We start from the raw sequence: 19,674 nt of genomic DNA on the forward strand, positions 1-19,674 counted from the left end.
TTGTTGAGAATGTTGTTGCTTTCTTCATTCATACACAAATAACTGTGTATTAAATGATTACAGCAGTGTTTCCAGACCAGTGCTAGTGAACCGAAACTACCACCACATTGAACAAACAAAAACTAAACCAAGATTAAAATGAAAAAGGAACACGGTATCACATAGAATCTCAAGGTCTGTGGCCTGCTATGGCTTACTTCACTATTCTACAAACTAAAATTCATGGAAACAAAATCAATCACCAGTGAGTGAGACGTCAGTGCAGTGATGAAATATTGCATCATCTTATGGATGTTCACATTGACCATTAAGGAATTCATTTTAGTGAGTAAACAGGCTGTGGAAAAGAGAACATCTTCATAACATAACTGGATCGTGGTTTGTGAGGATAATTTCTTCATATATTAACAGGCAGCGAAGGTGTTGTTGTTGGCGCTCTTTCTTTAATTTGCTTTCCTCTTCTTGGTGTGGAAACGCCTCTTCCTCTGCTTGTAGAGATGACGAAAGTTGATAAAAAGTCCTGAGGAGGAAGAGAGACCAAAAGTTCATATCAGGCCGCAACATTTCTTTAGACAACAAAATGATTCCTGTTTTATCTGGAGACGTACCCAGGAACATAAGAACGAGATAAATGTGCAGAATGTAAGAGAAGCTGATGGAAGTGCCAATGGCCTTCGGCAGAGGAATGCTGAAGAGTTTGGTCTCGTAGAAGATGGGAATGGATTGTACAACGGCTACGGCTGCATGAGAGAGGGAGAGGAGATACATGTTTAGTGTTTGTATGTGTTGAATTGTTATTAGTTAAGTGAAAAGTAAAGAAGCTCACCTTCAGCTAAAACACCTAATGGGTACAGTGGCATCCAGATTGTGTACCGCAGCCATGTCAGGGTTTTCCACTCCGTATCAAAACAGCCCAGCATGTAAAACGGATACCTGAGATTTGAACATCCTGTTAGTTGTAGGCAGGCAACACATATCTAGTTGCTTATCACCTAACATGATAGTGTCACCTAAATTACCCAGTTTTAGTGAAAATATGCTTCTGGTGTAAACAGTGACTACCGTTTGTTGCTAAAAAAAAATACAATTTTTCAGACATGTTTCTGAGTGAGTAGAATCAAATCAAAAGGACAATAACATATTTATTGCTAGCAAGTCAGTAGCAGAAATGTATATTCCTCTATTGATTTCCAGCTGTGATTCGAAGATTACTGAATACAAAAGATTCTGCTGGGATTGTGAAAAGAAAAGTCTTAATGTAGAGAAGCCCCCTGGAAGACTGTTCACCAGGAACAGGGAGGCATCAAGGCAAAGCATAATTACCTAAAAATTTCAATGGCACTCCACAGATAGAAAACAAAGAAGACAACAGGCTGGTGGTGCATTTCCTCCAAACTACCAAAAATGATGAAGAGGATGAAATTCCTTCCAACCACCTAGTAAAAGAGCAAAAGTCAAAAATGATAAATCAGTACTCTAGAAGTGTATTGGCACGGCATCTGTGGCCCCATGAAGCTGAAACTGGCAAAGGAGCATCCTGTACCTGTATAAGAGTTGGAAAGGTAGCTGTTTTGACCACACCAAAAGCAGCATTGAGGACCTCTACTGATGCCAGAATCTGACAGAAGAACATCACGTCCGATATAGTGTGAAATGTGTCGTAAAGAGAATCTGAAAAGACAGTCGTGTTGTAAGTGAGTGGTCTTACCACGTTTTTTGTAAAGCAATGAGAGACTTTTAGGCTACTGCCCAATTAAAATTCCTCACCTTTGCCAAAGATAAAGAGGCGCACAGTCATGTTGACAAAGATCCATGAAAAACCAAGAAACTGCACCAGGTTATACACGAACAAAAATCCTGTTTTCAGGCCAAAAAACCCTAAAACATTTAAAAGAAAAGTAATTATTGTTTGCATAAAGTTAGAGTAAAAGCATAATGCCAAAAAATACAAAACTAAATTGTCACAAAAACAAACAAAATTTCAATGAAATCTGGGAAGACACTTGTAAGACACACAAAGGACATGCATTAAAAAATGAGTTTTAATTTTTGTATTGCACAGTTAACAACTTAAATTTGCAATACATTTGAAAAAAACACCAACAAAAATAGACATTTCCTGTTAACAAGATTAATATTCACCTTCCTCTTTGTGCCTTGAGGCCTTCAGCCTGTTTCTTTTCTCCTCCTTTCAAAATAAAAAGTGAAACATTTATTATTTATATTATATTTATAATATTTTTAGTCTTAATCTTTTATATATAAAAGGTACAAACTTAAAGAAAAGAAAAAAGGAGCCTGGAGCACACGAGTCACTGGTGATGCGAGTAGTTTACTTAGTGCAAAGCAACAAGACCAACGTTTCGACGTACAACGTCTTCATCAGGGTCAAAGGGTCATTTTGACCCTGATGAAGACGTTGTTGCTTTGCACTAAGTAAACTACTCGCATCACCAGTGACTCGTGTGCTCCAGGCTCCTTTTTTCTTTTCTTCAAGTTGCTGGTCCTTCCTGAGAGCACCGACCTCCACCTGTGGAGGGGCTGCAGTGCACAGATACTCCTTTCTTAAGGTACAAACTTAGTTTAACATTGGGGCAGCCATTTTGTTTACTGGTATGCTATTCAATTAAATGCACATTTCTGATGATGTGTAATGTTCCAGTGAGTTAAAAGCACAACTTCAATCTCACCTTTTCCCGGATCTCCATCTCAGCATCTGACTCATCCAGCCAGCGGTCGAAGTCAGGTGTCAAGAAGACAGGTTTACGCTCCTGTACAGTGAGTCTGTCCCACCAGCCATGCTGCTCTTTCCGCACTGTGATATTTACCTGCCGTTGTGTGGACTTGTAGGTCACCTGGCGACAATGTGAATTTGATGATCAGTAAAACTAGAAACCATAGGTGAGAAAGAACAGCTGAGTGATCTCAATGAGGACAGGTGAAATGAGCTCATACCTCTGGCTTCACTGGTGAAAGAAACTCCAAGCTGAACTCATATTCATTTTGTCCTTTTGCACCGTGGCCCTGGGCTACAAACAAAATACCATACACAATGTCACAGATTATACTTTTTTTTTATATATATATATATATTATCACATTTAAATGAAAATTAAATATGTCACCTTTAAACAGAAGAACATTTTCATGCACATGGGCATCAATATTCTGCAAAAAAAAGAAGAGACAAATGATGAGCTTACTTCCTCCTACAAATGGAGAATTCAAGCATCATATTACTTCCTGTGCACTATACTGGAACTGACAAATAAAAAGACATAGCCTATTAATCAGACTTGAATGCAAATTAATAAATACAATTGAGATAAGATTATAATATTTATAATAATTAATCTGACTATAACATTTACTATAAATATTAATATAATAACAGAATTTGCACAAGCACTCAGTCAAATACACACATACACGGCCTAATATCTTTACTAATTCAGGGCATTGCTGAGCAGGTTTGGTGAGATCAAAGGTGTCAGCCAGATAATGTCAGGCTTTCGTAGAGGGCTATGTAAAGATCAACCATCATCGATAAGGATCTCTTTAGTATATCATGCAAAATGCAAATTATGCTGCTACCCACTGGTGTTGCATTTAGGGGAACATACCGCCTTCATTTGCATGATCTAATGTTTGCCTCTGTAGGCACAGAGTAGTGTTGTAGCTGCGTTTGAAAACAATTTACTGATGGAAAAGTGAGTGCAGAGACAAGTCACCACAGAGGGTCCTGTGGTGTGTGTATCCAGTTTAGCTTCTCACCTGAGCGTCTGTCAGCTCCACTCGCAGGTAGATTTCTTTATGTCGTTGAGCCCAGTAGACGAGAGGTGTCAGTGTCATTGTTCGTTTTCAGCTTTTCCCTTTCTTACCAGGATTTATTTAAGAGCATACTTTGGTACACAATAAATAAATGGAGCCTCCTCGCTAGCTGACTAGCCCGCCAGTCTTCAGTAGATAACCCACCCAGAATGTTCTGAGAACGCGCTCGCTCTCCGAACGTCAGCGTAAAAGCGACGTGCTCGCTCACGACGCAGACCCGTTGATTGTGCTCTCCTCTGATTCGTTGGCGGAAAGAGAGTATTTACGGAAGCGACGGCGTAGACAGGTGGTTTGCGGGCGCACTACACAGCAAGGCCAGTCCAAAAGTTAGTCAGTCGGGGGTTCTGGTTGTTGTGGTGTAAATATGCAAACCGAAGACAGTGTTTCATGTCTCCGAAATGATTTGGTAAAGACTTGTGGGACGTTTCGTGTTCTTGTTGGCGTAACGGGAAGCGTTGCAGCCTTGAAACTGCCTCTCTTGGTCTCCCAGCTTCTTCAGATATCTGGGGTGAGCTGCTCTTCCCTATATGTTTTTTTTTTTAATCTTTATTCGAAGTCTGCACTCAGTTTTCGTTTCTTCGTCTGCCTCTCTTACTTGTGCACCAAGAATAGTGCTAAGCAAAGGCTTTACTGAGGATGTCATATCCAGTGGTGAGGAAACATGTGTCGCCACGACAACGATCCCAAACATACAACCAGTCATACAGAGCTATCCCCAGAGACAAGTAGAGCATTCAGTGTTAGAAGAGATGGCCTGACAGCCCTGACGCCAGCATCATGGATTCAGTCGGATTAAATGAAGAAGAGGCAGAAAACACTGAGGCAGACCAGACTGTGCCAAGCCCACCGAGATCCTTGGAACAACCTAGCAAATACTGATTTGATTTAGATTTAGTTTAGGTTAGTTAAGTTTGCATGAGCAACTACACAATACTGGCTTCATCAGAAGGGCAAATATTATTAGAGGATCATTTGAACTCTTATTTTTTTTTAAGTTTCTGATGCTAATGTAAGGATTATTTGGGATTATTGTTTGTCTGCCTGACAGGGCCCTCATGACTACAGATTAGCCACAAGATGGAGATATTGCAGCTGTCAGGCAACAATACAACCACATCAACAAGACAGCAGTACTATCTTGCTATTGTAGTTTTCAGATACTGTTATTAGGGTCCGGGCACTATTGTATTCCTAGGAATTCTTTAGGGTCCGGGCACTATTGTATTCCTAGGAATTCTTCTTCTTCTTCTTCTTCTTCTTCTTCTTCTTCTTCTTCTTCTTCTTCTTCTTCTTCTTCTTCTTCTTCTTCTTCTTCTTCTTTCTTTCTTCTTCCAAGGAAGTCATACTTCCCATGGGCGAAAACTCACCAAACTTTGCACAAAGGTCCAGTCCCATGCCAGATTTACTCAACTCCAAGGACATGTGCCCCCCCCTCCTAGGGGGGGCACAATAAGCGTTTAAATTAAAAAAACTTTAAAAATTCCTACCAAACCAACGGTAGATGCTAAAGTTTTGAAACTTCACCATAATGTAGCCTCAATACTGCTGAAACTTTTGTCCACTTAAACTTATTACAAATTATGAAGTCCATCACTCTGTTTTTTTTCAATAACTGTAAAACTTTTAAAATGTATCTCCTCCCACAATTTTTGCTCAATTGACACCAAACTTGCTACAGAGCATCTCCAGACTGTCCTCCACAAAACTTGTTTCTCGGATTTTTGATTAAGCAAAAATTGAGCCAACAGTGCATGAAAACGTTTGACTGTAAACAGTACTGTAGACATATACCATCAAATTCTTGATAAATCCATTTTCAAACTTCCTGAAAAAAAAGACAATATTCTGGAGTCATGGTTGATGAAGTTTGGAAAATATCAGAATTTTGTCTCAAAAACTGAATTTTCTAGAACATTTTGAATTCTGCTCTCATGGGAACAACTGCAGTCAATGTGAGAGTGGAATTTATAAACATATTTTCTCTTATGAAGCAAAACACTTATCATTAAAAACAAATTCCAACATTTCCATGCTGTCAAGATGCAATTTATGTATTATCAGATTTTTGTTTAGATGACTGAATTTCTGAAATTTTGACCATTTCATCACAACAGCTGCCCGGGCACTGGCTCACCTGAGTGGATAAATGAAGCTACACAGCAGGTCTCACTACCAGCTAATTAGCTCAGCGTGTTAGGAGCTGGTTCTTGGTGTCAGAGGCTGTGGGTTCGAGACCCAGCAAGGGTGATGATGATGATGACAGATCAAAATGTCAGTTGTCCTCAACACGAAACACAAGACAATTGTCCTAATGGTGGCATCACAGCAAGCCTCTAAATTTAAAAATCCAAATAGCTTGGACTGGACCATGTGCGACGGCTCCTAACATCTTAGACTCATAGTAGATGTTTGACAAATACATATCATTATTTTACCTCAAAAACTGATTTTTCTTTTTACTGTGGTTTCAAATGTGCCTACACGACAGTGAATGGCTTACTCAATTTGTGAAGCCACTGTTGAACTGCCACTTGTCAATTAGTTCAGTGCGATAGACAATGGTCTTTGGTTCCCGAGGTTGTGGGTTCAATCCTAAACTGATGCAAATTGGACATTATAAGGTCAACTGTCTTGTCTTCCTATTCTCCTGTTTGTTGCTCAGAATTGCCTAAATTTGCCCAAAAGTAGCCCGGACCCGACCCATTGCTGCGCAGCAGCTATAATTGAACTTGAATAAGATGTGGTTTTCATTTAAAGGCTCACGTAGTCCACAGCAAATAATAAAATGTTGATGCAGTGGTTGCAAAAACTTGGGTAGATATTACATATGGTGTAATAGTTGGTGTTGCTGTGAAAGCTAAATGCCCTATTGCACACATCTACCCACACTGTTAATAGTTGCTAAAGGTTCAGTGTGTATTGGCAAGGTTTATTGGCAATACACACCCCCCCCTCCCCATTTTACACACTGGACCTATGTTAAAGTGTAAAACACATAACAAAACAGAAAGAGATAGAAAGATGTCTCTGTTTTGTTTCATGGTTTAGGTGGATGTGAGAGTGATCACCACAGAGCATGCCAAGCACTTCTACAATCCTGCAGACGTTTCAGTAAAAATCTACAGTGACAAAGATGAGTGGGAGGTAACAAACACTTTTATTATTATTATTAACTGACCTATGCAACATCAATGCTGTATTAGTTTGAAGCTTTTTTTTCATGCTCCTGAAATTCAAATATAAACTAATGCCATTCTCAAAGTCACCTTAAGTATATTCAAATGCAGTAAGAGTCATCAAGTATTCACTCAACAGCATTACAGGTGCTGAGCTCATGGGAATTTTGAAACATGATCAAAGGTTAGAAGGCGCTGAGAGGCCTTGGTCTAAAGTATCATGCACTGGAGGAAGTGAATCACTTGTAAATAATGTGTGTCTAACAGCATGTCTGTGCTCTAGATGTGGACACAGAGATCTGACCCGGTGCTACACATTGAGCTGAGGCGCTGGGCAGACCTATTTGTCATTGCCCCCTTAGATGCCAACACTCTTGGAAAGATTGCTAGTGGCATTTGTGACAATCTGCTGGTGAGCATGATATTTTTATCAGATTATCCACAATCTTTTCTGACATATAAAAATCTATCATGTGGTATATGAAATTATTATTATTACGTTTGTATGTTGGCAGACCAGTGTGGTAAGAGCTTGGGATACCAGTCGACCTCTCCTCTTCTGCCCTGCAATGAATACAGCCATGTGGCAGCATCCCATTACAGCCGAGCAGGTTTCCAGGTTGAAGGAGTTTGGATATGTGGAAATCCCCTGCATTGCCAAGGTGCTAGTGTGTGGAGATGAAGGTGGGTTTTAATACCACATAAAGAAATGAAATAATAAGAATTCCACAATGTAGAACCATGTTGGTTGGACCTTAACAATTTGAATACGTGCATTATTAGAAATACTATCATATAGATTGTAACTACATTATAATCTTTCATATATATATATATTATTATAGCCTAAAAAATGTTTTACGTATGCAAGTCATTGTAAGAACTACTTCTTACAATATGACAGATGAGTCATAATCAAATGCAGTAATTGTGAATTAAGCAGAAGATGAGCTAAATACATGACAGAGCAGAGAGGTGGTAACAAGTACAGATAAATACCAATTTGCATAAAATTATAATTATAGTTATTTTAGAATTACAGTAATTAGTGTACAAAAAAGGTTTCCATATGTGCAAGTGTACTGTTGCTATAGATTCAAAGAACAACTTATCAAATAGCCTCCCTCTCCAGTGGTTTTACTTTGATGATGTGATGTGTTGCACTCCAGGGTGTGTAAGTAAATTATAATATCTCTGTTGGGTGTGGTTCCAGGCTTCCAGATACAGTCAGGGCACACTTTAGTAAAGATAGTTGTAGAGAAATGCACCTAGAAAGTTTTTGGAATGCCCATTGTGCTTGTTTGTGCGCATTCATTTGGCAGAGTAGTGCCCCCTTATAGTCCTTGGGTCAGACCAGATACCGGTATCACTTGAGTGGGCAAAACCTTACCTATACTAAATTGTTTTTAGGGTCAATATAAGTAAATTAAAATATGATAGCCTTTTCATAGAAGCAGCTTTTTATTTATTTATTTTTCGCATTTTTGTTATTTTCCCCCATAGGCAGATTGTCATTAATTCCAAAAAGAACACAGACGGCCAATAACACATTAAAAGTAATTTAAAGGTGATAGCTACAAGTTAAATTCCTCCTGGCCAGTAGGTGTAGAACTGACTGCTCTCGCTCCGACCTTCCGTTTTACTGGTCGCCAGTTACAGCAGTAGACACATGACATCAACGTTCTAATGCTGTTGCCACAGAGATCATTCCATGCTGACGTTGCCAACGTAACCAGATGTAAATATTTATATATTTCGGACCCGCCAAAATGTATTAAACAATTATTTATATACTATTTTTTTTTAAATTCAGTAAAATTAATACGTTTATTCTGCACCCCTCTAGACATTCTGTGGATGCATTATTTTTGAAAAATGTATGAAAAAGTTTTAGCTATGACCTTTAACACTCTTTTTGGACATCACACATCATCAGCCGGAGTAAACACCCATGCTGGAAAATGGACCCATGACCCGTTCAGCAATGTGGTATATTGATGTGTTGATGAAAAGAAGGGATCACCGCCGACACGTCTTCACTTGTATTCAAAAAGGAGTTTATTAACACGAAGAAGAGCATGTGTGCAAAAAATGCAGAATCCTGGAGCATCTCTGGTGCCCATATGAGATCTCTCTCTCTATGGCTCAAAACCATAACCTTATATACTTTCTAACTCCAAAACTCCACCTTCTCCCAACATAAGGATATAGCTTATCATATTAGGCACATTAACATTAGCCATCCATGTTTCCTGTAAATCTAATCAATTACTGTATCTGTTTAACATACACAATTCATGTTCTATGTCCATGAACATGAGACAGGATCTAGCCTATATAATTTTACGACCTTGCATTCATCCTCCAGATGAGGCTAATCAACTTAGTTAAGACAGGAAAAATGTAAGTAGCAGGAAACACATTCTCCCAGGGTACATTTCACAAGGGTCACTCTTGTCTCTTCTATTACTGTTACTAAACACCTAATGCAACATCTTAACTTTATGGCAGGCCTCCCCAACAACCACAGGCCAGAGCGGCACCTGTATCACAGCCTCCTGAATCTGTCCTACTGAGGCTGGAAGTGGCATGGCTGTCTATACACTGTACGGTTCAAGTGGCCCAATTCCGATTTTTTCCTTTCAAGTGGCTCAGATCGGATCTGTAACATGAATGTGTAAACGGGACAAATACGCATGGAATCGGATATTGTCAGATCAGATTCAGGCCCCCGTTATATATGGAAATAAATCAGATACAAATTGGATATCTGCCAATACGTCTGCAGTCTAAACAGACAGATCAGATCTTTCCTGGCAATGCGTGTCATATGTCATCAATGATCATATTAATTCACATGCCCACACGTTTCCCTAACCTCTGTAGCCTGTGATTGACACGTGGGACTCACCTGGACTACCATGGCAGGTTGTCACAGGAATTATATAGTGTTTCATTTTCATGGCGTTGGCATGTCTGTTTTTGTCCAGTCTGTGCGGATCGATACGAGGGCAAGCCAGGGAGTGTGAAAAGAGAGAGCGCGCGAGACAAACACCAGATTTCGTTTTCCTGCCGGCAAAAACTGAATTGAGCCGATTAGAAATCAAGACAGGAAAAACAAACAATGTACACAAATGTGTCCAAGAGGCTTTGTCCTGTCCTCACTTGAGTGACGGAGGATTGAACGGTGGCACAACTGTCACTGTCAGCTGCTCATCTTACAACAGCTCCGCTCCACGCAGCCACTTCACTGACTTTATTTAGTAAGGACAGACTAGGTGTTCACTTTGTAAACAGTGACGTGTTGGATATAAACTCTGAGCACCAGACTCACCTTTGTTTAAAATATGGAATCATAACGTGACAAACTCCCGTCTTAAAAAAATAAATAACTAGTTTATTTCCAGCGGGTTGTTTCACACAAATAAAGCAGGTGTAAAGGCAGATATCAGATATGGGTCACTTCTGATAGAATATGTAAATAGACAGTCAAAAAAATTGGATTAAGGCAACAAATTGGAATTGGGCAGGTAGTGTAAAGACAGCACTAAGAGGTATGGTTCCAGACTTGATGGACAGAGTTGAGCAGTATGAGCAGGGTTACTCAGAGGGAGAGATACAGAAGAGGAATGTAATATAGAGCCCCAACAGGCACCATATGACAAACACCAGATTTCGTTTGAGAAAGGCCCAAAGTTGTTGAAGTGAGACTCTCTAACAAGGACAAAACCTTTGATACCTATGCCATCTTAGATGATGGATCTGAGTGTACAATGTTGTTACCTGGTACAGCAGAATATCTGGGCTTGGAGGGAGAGCCTGAGCAACTTGAGCTTCGTACAGTGAAGCAACTGAGAAAGCCCTGAGAAAAAAAACTTAATTGACAAGGCTTTTACATCCGCCACCTTTTGTTCACATTTTGTTGATCTGCGTTCATCATTGTTCAGTTACCAAAAGAAACACACAAGAAATCCCAGCACTGTCTCTCAGTGCCGTCAGTGCCTTGGATGGGGGGGCATTAGCACTTGCCTTGGTCTAGCATAACAACCTACTGTAAGAAGACATTTTTCAAATTCATATAAGGCCTAGTTTATATTTGTTCAGTCAATTTGCAATTTATTTATAGTTAAATATCGCTGTCCCTCATACATCTGTCATTACCATCACACTCAACATTTTAGAGAGCAATAACGTTTTTACAAATAGTTACTTACATTGTTGCATGCAAATTAGATGCTCCAGAGAAACATTCACAGCCTCGCGGACACCGACAGACAGTGGTGGGGGGTGCGTTTGATGAAGTCTCCTGGTTGGCCGGTGATAGATTGGTGTCAAACTGTCATTATAGCGGTTCATGCCAAGCTCGAATCAAACCCTTGTTATTGCTAGAATGTCATCAAAAGACGCTTTTTTTTCTTAAAAGACGCAGGTTTTCAAAGCCGTGTGCCAGAAAAGAGGCAGAAGAGAAAACCGCAAAGTCAACTGGGGCAGTGCGGGCGGGGCATTAAGTCCACTGTGGCCTTAGGGCAGAGATTTTTTTCAAGGCCCCTTGACTTTCCTGCCTGGTTGTAGCCTTTGGCAGGCCCAGCCGCCAGGCTCCAGGCTTCCACCAGTGGGCCTCAGCCTTTGACTTTTTATGAAAGAAGATGTAGGCAGGACTTCATACAACCACAGTTCCTTTGCATTGAAAGGTACCAATTGAGTAGGCAGTGCATAACAGCTGGCCCCACTGAGCTGTGTCTTTAACAGAACTAAAGGAAAGGTCTCAGACAGATAAGAGGAAGTTGGGGTGCACGACGGTCACTATTTCACATAGCGCACAGCAACCACAGAGTTCTCCAATAAATACTTCAACTTCTCAAAGAAACAAGCAAAATTAAGGCTTGCGCTGCATTCTGTAACAACAAAGAGCACTTCCTGGGTACATGTCCTCAGTTTCAGAACAAACGTCTCCACTGAACAGGAGACTGCATGAATCATAGGACACAGCTAATGTGTAGGAGGAGGGCATATGAACCTGCTCAGTGTGCTTGGGTGGATTCTACCCTCAACTAATCTTGACATAGGGGGGCAGGATACTCATCATTGGTATGTCATGTGAAACTTGGCAGAGTGTATTTCCTATCAGAATAGCCTATAGCAGCCCATAGACACACCATGTCCTTTTCACAGAGAGGTACAATCAGTTCCATAATGTATTTAATGTCTATCTATGATATGTGGTCCATCTTGTGTTGTCATTTGGCACACCCATCATTCTGTCAATGGCATAAATCTAACATCCAATCTAATATGTCTTCAAATTGATTCTTTAAATGTTAGAACAGCATTACTCCACCTAATGTCCCTGTATTATCTTCTTATTTTGTGACAATACAACACACCACAACTATTGTAATATTAACTATTATTATAAATTATTTTTAAAAAGATATCACACTCTGTAGTGGAAGAATACAGAGTGCAGTACAACCTGAACCAGTATGTTGTTGTCATGGCAGAACTGGCAGAAGGCCAGTGGATCTTCAGGTCTTGTGCAACACCTAACTCAAAACCAATATGGATTTACTCAAAAAAAAACAGGATAAACACTCAAGAGAGAGTCAAGAAACACACAGAAACAATTCAGTTGAATATGAGTCTAAGATTTATAAAAATACAAAATACAGCAAAGCAAGGCTGACTCATCAATACACATACACTGAAGTAAAGTCCAACAATCATTATATCCCCCTGAGAATCTCCACATCTGGAACATATTTCCCCAGGCATCACCACCTTTTTTTTTTTTTACAGCATCACTTCCACTTTTTCCCCCAGAGTTGATCATTTATTCCAACAAACCTGTTTGGCATCTGTCTTGCATAATTTTTTACACACAATCATGCCATTCAAGGGTCCCCATGGATATGGTCCATGATCCTGGTAGTAACATGAAAACAAGAGAGTCTCATGATATACCGGTACAAGTTTTTAATTAACTAATGACCCTGTACCTCTACGCATCTGAACTGCCAATAACATCCATTTATTTGCAATGCACACCTAGGACTATTAAACATACTTAGTGCACATTTCTTCAATATTGTATATATATATAATATATATATAATCTTTTGTTAATTATCAAAAATGTACCACAGTCACAGACGGTTAGTTAATGAGGACATATTCTATATCACTGTAAATCAAAGTGTTGCTATAGATGAAGAGTGCATGATAAAATATAATCAGAGTTGTCTGGAGCCCCACTGTGGTATATAAATAACCAGCTATTCAGATCTGTGTCTGATGCTGTGTCTGAGTTAAGCAGGCAACAAGGGGTATGTCTTTCCAAATCATGTCCATAAATCTAACACAAATTGACTAAAGTCAAGGTGTAGGGAAATCAAGATTCAGTTGGTGATCTATACGAGGCTAAGTATTAGATTCAAAAAAGCAGTTTTTTGCTTTGTCATTATGAGGTACCAAGTGGCGATGTACTATAAGACTGCAATATAAGACAATTTAGAAAAAAATAAAGGGTCTGAGTGCTTTCTGAATGAGCTATAAATGGCTCAAGGTGAAAGTACTAATAACAATGAAATCCAGTGATGACTGGTATAAAAAGATGGTAAAGCAGAAGATACACTTTTATCAAGAATATATATTTTTATTGTTCGTTCAAGAATATTATGAGTGTGTGTTTTACGAAAATGCTTACAATACATTTACAAACATATATATTGATACATAGCATGATGTAGTGCAAGGCCTTCATTATTCTTTATGATCTGGTCTAGCTAACCCTTTCCCTAATCAGCTCTGTTTTTGAAGGACATTGGTACATTACTTTTTTACTCCCACGAACCACTGTAAAACTAGGAAAGACAATGTGTTAGTGATCCATTATAATCTAAAAGTGTCCAAAAGATGATTTAAACCAACATATAATCTTAGAGCAATAGCTTGACAAATTCTCTCTCTATTCTGTAAATCTTTATTTTGAAGCTGTTTGCATTAACAGCAGAACAAGATAAATCTCTAGTGCAGGCCAGCTTCCTGACAGTGTTATGTGTCATTGATTCACTGGTTAGGTATGAACAGAACACTTAAGTGACTCAGCGCAAATCTAGGTATGCAAACCCATTGTATGTGCAAGAGAATATGTCTTCTGGTCTGATCTTTTTATTGATTTATACCTCTCTGCAGAAGTTGTTTGTAGAACCACTAATTCTTTACTGTGTTGCAGGTAAAGGAGCCATGGCAGAGGTATCAACAATCATCAGTGTTGTCAGACAGTATCTACAGAAACCAGATGAGTCATCTGAGCAAACATGAATCAGCTGAGCAAACTGACATCAGCCACCAATGAAAGAATAAATATGATGACTGGTCCTCCTAATTAATTGGATTTATGTTTGCCCTTTTTACGTGACAAGTCTCCTCCTCTTGGTATGTGTGGGTGTGTACAGACTCGTTAGTATCTCTCTTATTATTTTTTGTCACACCTGTTGAGGCAGGAAAACACACACCTGTAGCCTTTGTTTTCAGGACTTCGGTGAGGTCATGGATCTGCTGACATGGCTTAAGGTATAAATGTCTGTTACTCATACTGAAATCTGTGTATGGTTGGTCACTCCCAACCCTGAAAATGCCTATTATACACTTCTTTGACTTTTTCTTTACAAAGGTGCAATATTTTAACTTCAGTGATGTTGCTATTTGACAGAACACAAAATGTCCAGTATAAGCACAACTGTAATGTATAACTGCATTCACCACTAAATAAACTATGACATTAAGAGGAACAAAGCCAAGAAAGTCAAGGGCAGCATGTCATTAACCAGGATTACCAAACTGTTTGTCCATTAAACCTCACCCTTTTTCCAAGAGGATAAAAGTAAGACACCATTTCTTTGCCAACTTCCTTTAAAAAGGAGGATTGTAATACCAGTAGTGTTGTTCATTAGAACTGGATATCAAAGGAAGAAAGTGAGGTTAAAACACTTTTCATATTGATTTGTATTGTATTTGTATTTTAATTGGTTGTCCTAAATAAGCAAATGACTCAGAAATTGAAGGTCTTGTTTTTCATAATCAGCAATAACTGTCATGTCATGTGGTGCGCAGAGAAAAGCAACACAGGTGTACCTCGGCAAAGAGGTCATTATAGATAAAAGACAAACTAAATCATTAAAAGGATGTCTAAATCAGTCATCAGTTCAAGTCATCAAGGAAGACTTCAGGTGTAATGCAGGTGTGATACTTGTGAAAAAGGTCCCTCTGCATGTTTCAGGTGTGAGAGAGATCATTAAAAAATATATGTTTATCTATGTATTTTTCTATTAAATAATTGTACTGGTTGTGTTGCCTGTGAACAAATAAAACTCTGCTGCTGAACCCTGACTCTCTCCTGTGTTTGACTGAAGTTATAGTGGCAAGGTTGAAGTCTGGACTTCAGGACCCGTCATCAAGAGTAACTGTCATGGTGCCTATGGGGTTATTTATGTGAAACAAAGCTGCAGAAAGTCTTTTCCCACAAGGCAGTTTGACAGACTGGCTGTACTGCAGTTACACGTGAAACTGTCAGCTAAGATACAGGTGCCTCATGCTTGGTAACCACTAGGTTCTGGTGGCAGTTGAATTTTAGCAAACGTACACTTTTAAAGGAAACACCAAGGTGTAACAGATGTCCCAAAGCAGTTCTCACCTAAACTTTTCACCATGTCTGAAAGTATCGAAGGAAAAAAAAAGCGATGAAACCCACAGCTCACATTAGCGTTAGACATGTTTATATTTGTTTAAACCTTCCATCTCCTAACAAAGTGAAACGTACCAGTCTGGATTGTGTCAAGAAACCATAGACAATGGTTTGTTTATATACTGTGCTGTGAGAAGACGCAGACTAAAACAACTGTTTTACTTATAATACACTGAAAGGAACTGAACTTTGTAGGTGGTAATGTTGGAGCCAGGTGTGTCTCTGCAACGTTATGTCAGAAAATTAACACGGACATTTTAGGCTATGGGCTCAAAGTACTATGAATACTCATCATTCACACACCAGGAGCTGTTGACAAGAACTTTCCTGGAAAACAGATTGACATTCACACACACTATCTAAATCTAAATCTAGTGCTGTCAGTATAAAACTGATCATTAAAATAATTATATTGTCACACAGCTTTTATTGTTTTACTGCATAAAATAAATGTGTTCTACTCAGATCCATTGCTAGTGAATCATTAATTGTATCCTGTTGTCATGTAACTGTAAACTAGATTCCAAAGCATTGGTATTTCTCCTCTCTGTGAGAGTGAATGCATCCTTTATGACCCCACACGTGGACATTAGCACTGTTCATGTTTTTTTCCCCCTTCCATGCTGTTCACATAGTTATGTTTTTATCTTGGTTTATCTCTGGTCCCACCAAATCCAAAGGACGCGAGGGAGATTTGGTTTGCAAATAACTGGGGGCATTGTTACTGTTGGGTAGTCGAGGTTGCAGCACATGGAGCTGTGTGAATGGCTCGCTCAGTGAGGAGCATCCTTCCCTGAGCCATAACCTGTCCTGCTGCTATTGGCTGCTGTGTTTCTGTTAATGAGGCCAGAGGCACATTACATCAGCCACACCGATGAGGGGAGTGTCAGTGCAGCCTTGACAGCGCCGTGGGAGTGAGCAGTTTGCAGGTGCGTCTGCCGGGAATAAACACCATGTTCTCACAGCTATCGTCAAATCACCAAAACTGCAGATAGGCTCAGCAGTCAGAGGGAGTGTGAACTACTCACAGCTTTGCTTTTCAAGACTAAACATACCTCTCTTATCCACTCTCACTTCATTTCCTGTTTATCAAAAGTTGTTTATTTCAAGACGTTTCTAAAAAAAAAAAAAATAAGTGTCACAAACAATTTTATCTTACTCTCAGCTCTATCAAACCACTTTGTTTTTTGTTGTGAATCCCGTGGATTCCAATATGAACAAGCAAAACATAGAAGATAATGAAACTCCAAGCCTGTGAGAGACTGGCCTTGCTGCATTACAGCTCATCGCACAACAGCAGTGGTGCAACAATTAACAGCTCATCACGGGTTTATTTGTCATGCTATTAGATTAAATATTTATCATCATACTTCCATCCTCAAATCAAGAAACCTGAGACTAGAACCACACAAGAAGGACTAAAGAGGGACAGAATCATGAGAGGAGTTTGCAGTTTATTCTTTTATACGGATACATTTTTGCCTGAAACTAGTTCAGACAAGGTTAGGGCACACATGTGGGGCATCTGAGCAGATGTAGTTATTGGATTCTGAAGCAATTTTGGAGATTTGACTGTTGAACTGAAACCAAGCAGCCAGCTCTCTACTGAGAATGCAGCCACAGCCTTTTTTTTCTTTTCCTTTTTTACCAAGAAAATGACTTTATCGTGGTCTAATCTGAGAACCTGTTTTTAACCACATAGTTTATTAGCAATAAGGAACCAGGCAGCAGAGGCATCATGTTGAAAATTTTGGGGAAAAAAGAAAGAAAGCTTTTTGGATAAAGTATTTGAATCTGGTGTGAGTAATTGTAAAATTTACTTGCTGTAGGCTAATTTAAATATCACCTTAAGGGATCTCTAAGTGCACAGTTGCAGTGAGGTCACTATGAAAATTAAAAAGGTGTATTACGTGATGAGGAAGTGGCAGAAAAAAAAACAATACCAAACAGTCCACCTTCCTTTCACTCACATATATAGTTCACAGTACTGCCAACACACTGGATATGCAATTACACCGATATGATATATTGTTGTCTTATACGTGCACGCTCAGGTGCACATGTATCTTGTGTCTGATGCAACACGAGCAGTCTCTGGCCTCTGGGAATGTTCAACCATGTTTCATCAGAATCTAGATCCTGAGAGATCAGCCGCTCTGCTCCCTGTGACACCATAACTCACTTTACTGACTCTCAGATGCTTAAAAGTGGTAAACACCCTGCAGGCTCACTCAGGAACAAGGAGAAATGAATGAAGTGTATTTCTCTCATGTGTTGACATATTGTACTTTATTTTTTTGTCATATTACGGACAGGCCTGCTTTTTATTTATACTATAATATATGCTACACAAAAAGCAAGTTGTGCCTCTGCCATTAGAAATACCATGAGTAGCCTACAGAGGAGAATTTAGTAATAAAAGTGCCTCAAAATGTGTCTGTCAAAATAAAAAGACCTGCATTTTTTTTTTTTTTACTACAACTACTCACATAATCTCCCCTCCATCCAGGATATGAAACCAACAAACAGATTTTTTTTTATGCATGTTGATAGCCCCAGGGAAAGACAAACCCGTTTTTGATCTCGTTTGTTTCTCTTACAAACGGTTGGAATTATCTGTTTGCTATCCATCCTTATGTATTTATGGAGATAGATTAGCATGAGGAAGTTTCAGAGTGAGGGATAATCCTCAGCAAAATATTGCTGCCAACTCTGCATACGCTGCTGATTTGTAAGTATCAGGAGAAAAGAGGCAGCAGGTTCCTTTAAACGAGACAGATAATCAAATTGTCTTCTCATTCTGTATAATCATTCACTGACTTATCCATGCAGGTCTGTATGGATGTGTGTGTGGCTGCATGAGAATATGTGACCAGACCCTTTTCAGAAGTTCTCAGTCTGGGAATGCTGCACTGCCACATCTGTTTTCCTTTGCAGTTTAGAAACAACAACTGACTCCAGTATACTGTATGTGTTTAATGCATCATTTGTCTTCTATGTTTGAACATCTGTGCTGCTGTACCCATATAGTATGCTGTTAGCCCCTCGATGCCTTGTGTTGGCTAGCCTCAAGCTGTAATGCCATGGTAACTGGAAATGGGGGAGATGTGCGAGCCCTCCGTGGGGACACTTGACTGCCTCCACTCCTCAGTCAAACCCCTCGATGAGCATCTTTTTTACCTGCAACGCCACAGGGACTGATGGAAGCCACCAACTTGTTGAGACTAAACTGTGGCAGCCCCACGAGACACACAAATTAGACTCCAACTCACAGGTGAAGAGGGACCAGTATGATGCAAGTGCAACAAGAAATTAACTCATTCAGAGGGCAAATCAAGTGGAAGAATTTACATTGACATGGATGTTGTATGAACCTAATTAAAGTAATGCTGCTTAGTCAAACATCACTTGTTCTAGTGCAGTTCAGAGTAAAGTAAAAGTGTAGCTATATCACTGCCGATGGACAAACTAAAATGTAGGACATGATCAATAAGAGGAGGTAAAACACTGACTGAGGTAATGACTGACCTGATTTCAACTTTGTAACTGAGGTCAACCATTAACTACATTAGGATCAGGTCAACAAATGGTAAATCCACCAGACTTTTCTGTCACAGCGCTACCTGACGACACAAACAATGTAGATGTAATGTTATTCTCATCTTTAACTTCTTTGCTTTGTAGTTCAATAAAGTTTTTATTTTTTTTATTCACCTCTTTCAACAGTCTGCTGCAAGACTGACATGATCGTGCTGTCACCAGATTACCATGACATGTCATTTTCTTGTTGCAGTGCCACAGTCATTTTAATGGAACTGCAGTAGGGTAGGCTTAGTTATAGGTCTAAGCAAAAACATACATTACTACATACCGACTTTAGATTAATTTGATAGGCCCATATATTTTTGTAGACCCCCTCACCTC

General features: G+C 39.4%; 2 protein-coding genes across 2 annotated transcripts; one reads left to right on the forward strand and one right to left on the reverse strand.

The window, feature by feature from the left end:
• Window positions 1-339: 339 nt before the first annotated feature.
• On the reverse strand, window positions 340-3,955 carry hacd3 (3-hydroxyacyl-CoA dehydratase 3). The gene is made up of 11 exons (XM_083974154.1): window positions 3,775-3,955; window positions 3,126-3,168; window positions 2,956-3,029; window positions 2,691-2,855; window positions 2,143-2,188; window positions 1,768-1,878; window positions 1,544-1,671; window positions 1,324-1,436; window positions 827-933; window positions 609-740; window positions 340-520 (listed from the first exon to the last, which is right to left on the reverse strand). The coding sequence occupies exons 1-11, from the start codon at window positions 3,850-3,852 to the stop codon at window positions 444-446; spliced, it is 1,074 nt and encodes a 357-aa protein (XP_083830280.1). The 5' UTR covers window positions 3,853-3,955; the 3' UTR covers window positions 340-443.
• Window positions 3,956-4,105: 150 nt separating this feature from the next.
• On the forward strand, window positions 4,106-15,323 carry ppcdc (phosphopantothenoylcysteine decarboxylase). The gene is made up of 5 exons (XM_083973091.1): window positions 4,106-4,339; window positions 6,880-6,975; window positions 7,291-7,419; window positions 7,523-7,691; window positions 14,239-15,323. Exons 1-5 carry the CDS (start codon window positions 4,196-4,198, stop codon window positions 14,325-14,327), a joined length of 627 nt encoding a protein of 208 aa, XP_083829217.1. The 5' UTR covers window positions 4,106-4,195; the 3' UTR covers window positions 14,328-15,323.
• Window positions 15,324-19,674: the final 4,351 nt, after the last annotated feature.

This window comes from Trachurus trachurus, assembly GCF_905171665.1.
Source record: "Trachurus trachurus genome assembly, chromosome: 6".
NCBI classification, from domain to species: Eukaryota; Metazoa; Chordata; class Actinopteri; order Carangiformes; family Carangidae; genus Trachurus; species Trachurus trachurus.

What these genes read in the sequence shown, in the direction of transcription:
- hacd3 (XM_083974154.1), bottom strand. Translation starts at nt 3,852, where the DNA reads ATGACACTGACACCTCTCGTCTACTGGGCTCAACGACATAAAGAAATC. An exon ending in CCTTTCCAACTCTTATACAG is followed by an intron (nt 1,437 to 1,543) that starts GTACAGGATGCT and finishes CTCTTTTACTAG; the next exon opens with GTGGTTGGAAGGAATTTCAT. An exon ending in TCTCGTTCTTATGTTCCTGG is followed by an intron (nt 521 to 608) that starts GTACGTCTCCAG and finishes CTTCCTCCTCAG; the next exon opens with GACTTTTTATCAACTTTCGT.
- ppcdc (XM_083973091.1), top strand. Translation starts at nt 4,196, where the DNA reads ATGCAAACCGAAGACAGTGTTTCATGTCTCCGAAATGATTTGGTAAAG. An exon ending in GTGACAAAGATGAGTGGGAG is followed by an intron (nt 6,976 to 7,290) that starts GTAACAAACACT and finishes TCTGTGCTCTAG; the next exon opens with ATGTGGACACAGAGATCTGA. An exon ending in GCATTTGTGACAATCTGCTG is followed by an intron (nt 7,420 to 7,522) that starts GTGAGCATGATA and finishes GTATGTTGGCAG; the next exon opens with ACCAGTGTGGTAAGAGCTTG.